Below are 8,868 nucleotides of genomic sequence, written 5' to 3' on the forward strand. Positions count from 1 at the left end.
TTGCTTCTTCAACAACCACAACGACTCTAATCACAACATATAATAATCAGGACTCGACCCCACGTTACCAAAACTCAGATTCACTAACCAACACAACAGAATACTAACGGGAGGTTATTCGAAACATAATTACTTACTAAAATTACAAGACGACACAGCTGCGATTCTGAATCGACATGGCAATAGCTCCTACAATAACCCTAAGTGACTGTCGCGAGCAAAAACCCCGGTGACGGCGGCTGTAACAACCATGTGATGTTAAAACCTTTCTAGAATTTCAAAAGAACATAAACGAAACTTAAACTCTTATCGGCGGTGGAACTCCGTGGCAGCAGAGGCGTTCTTGGTGGCAGAGGCTCGGCCTGAAGCTTCAGCGGTGGTCCCGAAAGTCACAGAACCCCTCCCGGCGGTCAGAAACACCGAGACGCAGCTTCCTTCTCCGACAGCGACACCTGCGGTAGCCTTAACCCTTTTCTGACGGCGGTTTGGCTTACCTTCATCAATAGCAGCGAGCTCAGATGGTGGCAGTGGCGAGCCCTAGCATCGGCGACCACCACGGTGACAGCAGCGATGGCAGCAACGCTGCTTTTCCTCTCTGGCTGTCGCGTTCTCTCTGCGAGCTCCCTCTCACTCTTCGGGTTCTTCTCAAGTGACAGCGGCAGCCTCCATTAATGGCACCAGGACATGACGGCGACGCCGGGTTGAGATGGAACGGCAATGGCGAAGGCACGGACAGCAGCGACGGCACGACGCTCCTCGCGAGGCCTTCCTCCCTTCTCGCGCGCATGCCCTCCCGTCAGTCTCTTCCTCTCTTGCCTCAGTTCCTATCCGTGACGGGGGCAACCCTTCGAACAACAACAGAGGCCTCAACTGGGCAAGGTGCGGCGACAGAATGGCTCCCTGCGTGCAGCAGCTTGGCGTCTCCTCACTTTAGAGGCATCGGCGGTGGTGGCGAGACCCAGTGGCGCCGGCGGACAGCCCCTTCCTCCCCTTCCCTCTTCCGTTTCTTTCTTTCATGGTGAAGGAAAAAATGACGTGTTTGCTTGCTGCTGGGTCTTGGGGGAAAACTGGTAACTGGGTTAGGGTTTCAGGGTTAGAGTCGTGTGTGTTGAGTTTTAGGATTAGGGTAAAATTAGGTACAAGGGTAATTTTGTAATTTCAAATAAAAATATGGATAATATAGTAATTAGAAATAAATTTTAATCCAACAATAATAATGTATAAAAATACTATTTGTTCATCAATTTCACAAGTTGTTTTCAATAAAATGTTCAAATCCAATAATTAGAAATAATATAATTAAATTCTTTATTTTTTCAAAATAGCAATATTAATATTTTAAAATATTAATCATTTAGTCCAAATCATATAAAATGCTGATTATTTCATAACTATCAACTTTATAATTTAAATATAGAAAATAATTCAATAATTATAAAATTGGATAATCATCTTAATCTATTTCAAATTCAATTAATCGAAACTTGCTTTGATTACCTTTAATATTGAATTTGAAATTAGTTCATGATAGCATTTTTTCAAAAGTTCTGGGTCTTACATTCTCAGCATATTCTCTATTTTAAACATGTGAGCGGCACATGTTTGACAATAGGGACAAATTTATAATTTTAGTGAATGTATGATGACCAACCGTGTAATTTAACTATTTAAAAATGACCAAAAACTCGCTAGGCTATTTAAACCCATCCCGCCCTCCCGCAACTCTCTCACTCTCACTTTCTCACTTTCTAAAATCGCACCCGAACCCTAGGACTCTTTGTCTCTCACCTTGGCTCACCATCCCTCGTGAGCACAAATGCGGCGGATACGGCGTGACGACGGTAAATCGAGATGAAAGACATTGAGCATTGGAATTGGGGTGTCGTTTTGAAAAGTGAGAAAGTGAGAGCGAGAGAGATGGGGAAGGCGGGGTGGGTTCAGATAGTTTAGGAAGTTTTTTGGTCATTTTCAAATTGTTAAATTACACGGTTAGTCGTCATACTTTCACTAAAATTAAAAATTGATCCTTATTGTTAAATATGTGTAGATCATATGTTTAAAATAGAGATTATTTTGAGAATATTCTGTTAAATCAAACACTTTTTGAACGGCAGACTAAATTGTAAATTTTAATTCTTTTTAAGAACTTAATTATAAACTTTTAAAGTGTAGAGACCAATTTATAATTTCACTGAAAATGTAGGGACCAACGGTGTAATTTAATCATAAATTAAATAACACATATATTTAATTTATACATAAATATATAATAACTGATTTTGATAACTAATTTTAATATATAATTTGATATTTTATACTTTACTAATTTACGGATCTAGAGATTTAGATTGGGATATTTTAAAATGGTGGATACTATTATGAAAATTTTACAATTATTTTCATGTAAAGATGTATCTTTTTTATCATTAGATGATGAATTCTAGGGTTTGATTTGATATGTTATAAAAGTGTTATCTTTTTTTAAAATATGGCCAAATAAATAAAACACATTTTTAATATAAGACTCTTTATGAAAAAATATTTTTAACATCTTCATTTGAGTGGTGCCTTTTAAAATTTTGTTTCACATGTGTATTCATTATTGGATGACTATAACTAAAATTTGGGAGTTTATTACTTAAACAAAAAACTAGCTCCACCTTTAGCCGTGCCAACTAATTTGTCTTGCAAACTTTTTAAGAATAAGAGAGCTATTTCTATGAAAACATCATTATTTTAAAAAATAACGACTTAAAAATAATGCCTAAATAACTTTCATAATAGTTCGAGTTAGCATCCATCATCTCATTGCTAGCATTTGGTCTTTGATATAAGAAAATTTTTGTAGTTCTTAAGAAACCATCTTGACATTCTAAATATTTTATCCTCGTGTATGTTATAAGCAGAGAGAATTAGCTTTGGTAGATTAGGGGGTAGAAGGATAATTAACTTTCTCTTTCTCAATCTCAATACTGATTATTAGAACAGGATTTTATATGAAATATATATTAAGTTGTAAATATCAGGTACGTAGACCACATTATTATAAGACTAATTAGGTATTCAAAATAATATAGTTATAGCATATATAATTAATAAATTAATTGGAGGATACACTAACCAATAATAAGGGATGAAATATTTTACTTTGTCCTTTTCCCTACTAACTACTTTAACATGATCAATTGAGTCAAATAAATCTTCGATCACCATATCGAAAAAATACGTTTTTAAATAGAAATTCAAGAACAGCAAGCAAGAACAACGCGTATAAATAGCAAACTCCCACCCCCACATTTAATTCGGCAGTAGCAAAGGTTTCAACAACAATAATAATAATAATAATAATAATAATCGGTTTGATTATTAGATTTCTGAAGGTACTGGCTACGTGCATAGAGAGAAAATGGGAAGGTCCCCATGCTGCGATGAAAACGGCCTAAAGAAAGGACCATGGACTCCTGAAGAAGATCAAAAGCTAGTCGATCATATTCAGAAACATGGCCATGGAAGTTGGAGAGCTCTTCCTAAGTTAGCAGGTTCTTTACTAATCATCTCTAATTTCTCATAATCTTATTTATCATAGATATCTCTTCCTAATTAATCATCAATTCATTTATTTGATTTAATTTGCAGGGCTTAATAGATGTGGAAAAAGCTGTAGACTAAGGTGGACTAACTATTTGAAGCCTGACATTAAGAGGGGGAAATTCTCCCAAGAAGAGGAGCAAACTATTCTGCATCTGCATTCCATTCTTGGAAATAAGTACTACTTTCATTTAATATCATTTTCCTTCTTCTAAATTATTTATATTTATGAACCGCACTACTCGTTGAACGGTTATTTTAAATGCTTTTGGATTTTTGGGGGACATGCATGGTGAAATGAAACGAGAAAGAACGCAGAGTATTAATTTTGCTTGCTTAGCTTGAAGTATTTTATTCTGGGTATATTATATTAATTAACCTCTCCAAAATTAGTTGGTATTAAGTAAAAGTAATTCCCTGAATTTTGTTTGCATATATTTTTCTTCGATTATTATTATTATTATTATTATTATTATTATTATTATTATTATTATTATTATTATTGCTGATTTCTATATATATGCATATGTTTGTTGTTGATAGATGGTCAGCAATTGCAACTCATCTTCCAGGAAGGACAGACAATGAGATAAAAAATTTCTGGAACACTCATTTAAAGAAGAGGCTAATTCAGATGGGTTTCGATCCAATGACACATCAGCCAAGAACTGATCTTTTTTCAACATTGCCATATCTACTAGCTTTGGCCAGCATCACCGATTTTATGGATCATCATCAATCGTTTGATGAACATTCTCTAAGGCTCCAATTAGAGGCAGTTCAATTAGCAAAGATTCAACAACTTAATTACTTACTTCAATCCACTACTATTTCTACTACTACTACTACTACTACTACTAATAATAATAATAATAATAATTCCTTATTAAGCAACATTATTAGTAGTAGTATTAATACCAATAATAACTCCTATGACCAAAATAATAATTCCATCACAGACATGGAAGCTTTCAATTTATTAAATTCAATCACGAATAATAATGTCAAAGAAAATAACCCAGTTACCACATTTTCTCATGATGAGATTATTGTTGATTCTTCTTCCCAACCACTCCACCAATCAAGCAACATGCTATTACCTCATTTATTAGACCCACAGCCACAAGTCTCTTTGACAAGTTCCCAATCAAGTTTGAATAGTACTAAGCTGGATCAAGGTATTACTAATAATAATAATAATAATAATGGTTTGGAAGTTATGGGTAGTGAGGGCGATTATCACATGATTTCTCCATGGAACATCATAACATCTTTATCATCATGTTCCTCATCTTCGTCATCTCCTGCATCTTCATCTGTTCCACTAAATGCAAGCAGCAGCAATACTTCTAGCTATGGTGGAACCTCCTCTTACTGGCCTGAACTTTTTTATGGGAATCCCATTATGCATGATGAGTTATACTAATATTTAATTTAATTTGAAAGAGGTTATTATTGTGTATGCTGTGTTATGCTCTCATCAGAACATTGTTTTCTTCTTTCCAAATATACTTGGGGACAAAACACATAGAATTTGTTGAGATTTCGTCATAATTACTTTCAGTTATCGGTTACATCAATGTTCCTTATTTGCTCAATTAAAATCTGAATATTTATTTTCTTGTTATTTTATTGTCTGTCTAATATGTACTTAGTTTGCATAAAGTTCTTACCTCGGATGAAATGGTATTATGGCAACAAGGATAAAGGAACCCAGGTTATGAGGATCACGGTTCATAACCCCATTAAAATTACACACATATTTTGTTAATTTGACTTCATATCATAAAAAATTATAGGAAGCTTATCAAGTGCACAGCATAGAGCCTCGATATCGCACTGAAGTTAAGGATATATTTTGAGGATAAAGATTACGATCCATAAATGGATGAGGTTGAATAATAATCATTCGAGGAATACGTCAATAATTTAATTATTGCTGCCCAAAAGCTAAAGGTCGAAACAATGACAATAGTCGCAAGGATGGATTATTGAAATGTTAATGTTAGTGGTAAAATTTTTTTCTTTGATTTTGGATCCTTTATATTTTTAGTTTTTTTTTTTTTTTTTTGTGTAATGACAATTATTTAGATGTTTGTTTTTTCCTCTTTTAGAGGACGACATGAGAAAAGGAATGAGTTTGAGCGTCAATGAGGCTTTATCACTTCCTTCGAGTAGAAAGCACTATAAAAAAATACGCTAAGCAACGTCGACTTCTCCGATAAATTTATAACCGTCGAATTTAGGATCGTACCTGTTCTTACTTGCTTAATTCGAGGTATAGCTCGTCTTCGACCAAGATCAGCAAACTTTTCGGCTGGATCACGATATACGTCGGCAATGGATGAACAATGGGGTTGGGAACCTGCAAAGACATTCCAACGCTCAAGTTAGTGTAAAGTAGATAATGGATATTATCTTAGAAGAAAAATGACATACCTCCCCTAGCTTTGCCGTCCGCCTTATATTTTAGTGGAAAGGTCGGCCGTTACCCTTGGGTTGTAACGTCCAGGGAGAGGATTAATTGTGTATCTGACGTTATTGGTTTAAGGTTGTTTATAACTCATTATGAAATGGTCGGTTACGATTATGAATTAGGTGTTACCGAGCTATAACTTATAACCGATGATTACTGGTCATATCACAGCCCCCAAACTTAACCTGACTTTAAGGAGATAGGTTGAGCTTTATAATAGTCGAGTTATTGCTCGGTATACTGCGCCCCCAGGTCAGCATATCTCACTTAAGGTTACTTGGAGGTAACTGAAAAGGCTTGAGAATGCCATTATAGCGTTTCCCTTCGTTCGAGACATGTATAACTTTATTTATTATTATTTTTCCTAGATGGGTACAACTTCCAAGACTTTCTTATAACCGTTCAAAGTGGGCTTCATTTAATGGCATTGATTTTCATCATGTATTCAAAGAGTTAAGTAAATGAATGGTTTGGGGTCTAGCTCTTTGTTTCCTGCAATAAACTTCAAGTGGTTATCCAGAAGCTTCTAAACATAATGAGTACCAGAGGTTAGTCTCATTCTTTCCCCCTACTCTATTTTGTTTTCGTTACCATTTTCCTGGATTTATCAAAAACAATGAGTGAGAAGAAAGGAAAATTTTTACCCAAGATTGGAGACGACGAGTCTTACGATTGGGTCGATGATGATGTCAAAATAAGGGCTTCCCTATTTTCTGATAAGGATAGTGTAAATGAAGTTAAGTTAGCTAGCATAGTAAAACCTGGATTCCGTTTGGAATTACTGCCATGCAACCGCTCTGATCGGGTTTTTCATAGGAAAAGGGACTTCGAAAGCTTTTTTATGTACAGTTGCGTATTGGAGGAACTGCGTGTTCGACTCCCGTTTACTCAATTCGAATGTGATATTCTGAAATAGATGAACTGCGCTCTGTCACAAGTTCATCCTAACGGCTGGGCATTTATAAAGTGTTTCCAAGTGTTGATGCAATTTCTGGAAATTGAACCGGAATTGGAGCTTCTCTTTTCACTGTTCCAAGTCAAAGGAGTGTGGAAGGGAGTGTGGGTTAATTTAAACAGCACACCTGGCTTTTCTGTATTCAAACTATATAGATCCTCCTTCAAGGATTTCAAGGAAATGTTCTTGAAAGTGAAGTCAGTGGACGAGGATTTTCCTTTTTACCTAGATGAGCACTTGGGGGAAAAATTCCTCCTATATTGGTGTTGCCAACCGCAACACATACTAGGTCCTGAACTGATAACTAGTCGAAATGAATGTATAATATCCTTTCTGATTGAAATGGTAGATAAGGGAGGTTTGATATCTGTATCCGAATTGCTCCCCTGGGAAGAGAATAAGTCATCTGTAATGGATTATTTTGGTGAGAGCATCAGGACATATATAGAAATATATTTTATTGTTATTTGTTTTGTAATTGAATCTCTGCTTTTCTGACATAACGTGTTTTTTCGTTACAGCTGGAAAATTTCCTGGAGTGTTAGCCTCTATACTAAGAGCCCAGTTTAAATTGAAGAATTTTGAAGGCTCAACTTCAAACCCAGAAAAGATGGACGTCGGGGGTGAGGTTAACCAGCCCCCACCCAAGAAAAAGGGGATTGTTTTTAAGAAAAAGAAATCGGACATGGATGTTACTAATGTGGAACAGGGGAAAGGTGAGGTTGTTCAGCTCGAAGATCTATTGAGTTTTACCGTAAAACAGGAGAAGCTTCATGTTTTTGAAAATGATGGGGATGGGTCATCGGTTTGGGATCGAGGGTTTCCTTTTAACGTCGTTGCAGACGAGGTTGTTCAAAGTTTTTCAGACATAGCTCGGGTGGAAGAAGCTGGGGATGTGGGGGTTGATCAGTTTCTTCAGGTCAGATTTGGTCTAGTTATTATTATTATTTTTTTTATAAATATTATAGCAATTCTAATGGTTAATCTTACTATTACAGGTGTTGGGATTTCGTTTGGCCTGTATTGGCCGCAGTCAAAAGAAGAAGCATAAGAAAATTGCAATTGAGACTGAAGAGGGTGCTGTTTTAAAGGAACAACTTAGTTCTAAGCAGCTAGCCCTAACCGATTTAAAGAAAAAGTTTTCTGACTTGGAGAAGGAGCTGAAATTGGAGAAAGAAAGTGGTGAGAAGGTCGCCAAGTTATTAAAAAAGAAGGATGCTGACCTTGAAGACATGAATAAGCGAGTTATCGAGCTAACTGTCCAAATGAAGGAATTCGAAACTAGTAAGGAGGGTGACATTCTTGATGCCTTTGCTAAAGGCTTTGAACGAGTTGTGACTCAGGCGAAGTTTCTTGTGCCTGACGGGGACTTTTCGCCAATGGATCCGAGTAAGGTACTCCGGGATGGTCAGCTTGTGGATGACGAAGAGGTTATTGAAGAGGGTGGTGATAATTTAGTTGACTGATTGCCCTTTGTATGACTTTTGGTTGTTTTTGCTTTTTGGATTGGCTTTGGTTTAAGAACCATGGATTATGACTGTTTCATTTTGTATGTGTAATTAGGTTTTGTTTGATCCTAATTACTTTGTCAGATACCCATGAAAGGGATTTGTTAACTGCGTTTTGTCTGAACATTATTCAGTATATTGTCTGTTGTTCTGTTAAAATGGGTAACTTATGATGCGATGGCAAATTTTCTCTTAGTATTGGTTAATAGACCGAGATAAGAAGAATATAACATTAGGAAAAAAAATTATCAATAGAAATAAAATTATTCGAAGAAGTACCTTTACAATTTTTTCTTAGGTAGGCTAGCCTCATTAAAACCTCCTTGAGCAAAACCCTTTTG

At 36.0% G+C, this 8,868-nt stretch overlaps 1 protein-coding gene across 1 annotated transcript; it reads left to right on the forward strand.

Moving 5' to 3' along the window:
• Positions 1 to 3,323: 3,323 nt before the first annotated feature.
• LOC130941721 (transcription factor MYB93-like) lies at positions 3,324 to 5,178 on the forward strand. Its single transcript, XM_057870297.1, has 3 exons — positions 3,324 to 3,539; positions 3,637 to 3,766; positions 4,132 to 5,178. Exons 1-3 carry the CDS (start codon positions 3,407 to 3,409, stop codon positions 5,012 to 5,014), a joined length of 1,146 nt encoding a protein of 381 aa, XP_057726280.1. The 5' UTR covers positions 3,324 to 3,406; the 3' UTR covers positions 5,015 to 5,178.
• Positions 5,179 to 8,868: the final 3,690 nt, after the last annotated feature.

Source organism: Arachis stenosperma, chromosome 7 (assembly GCF_014773155.1).
Source record: "Arachis stenosperma cultivar V10309 chromosome 7, arast.V10309.gnm1.PFL2, whole genome shotgun sequence".
Lineage (NCBI taxonomy): Eukaryota > Viridiplantae > Streptophyta > Magnoliopsida > Fabales > Fabaceae > Arachis > Arachis stenosperma.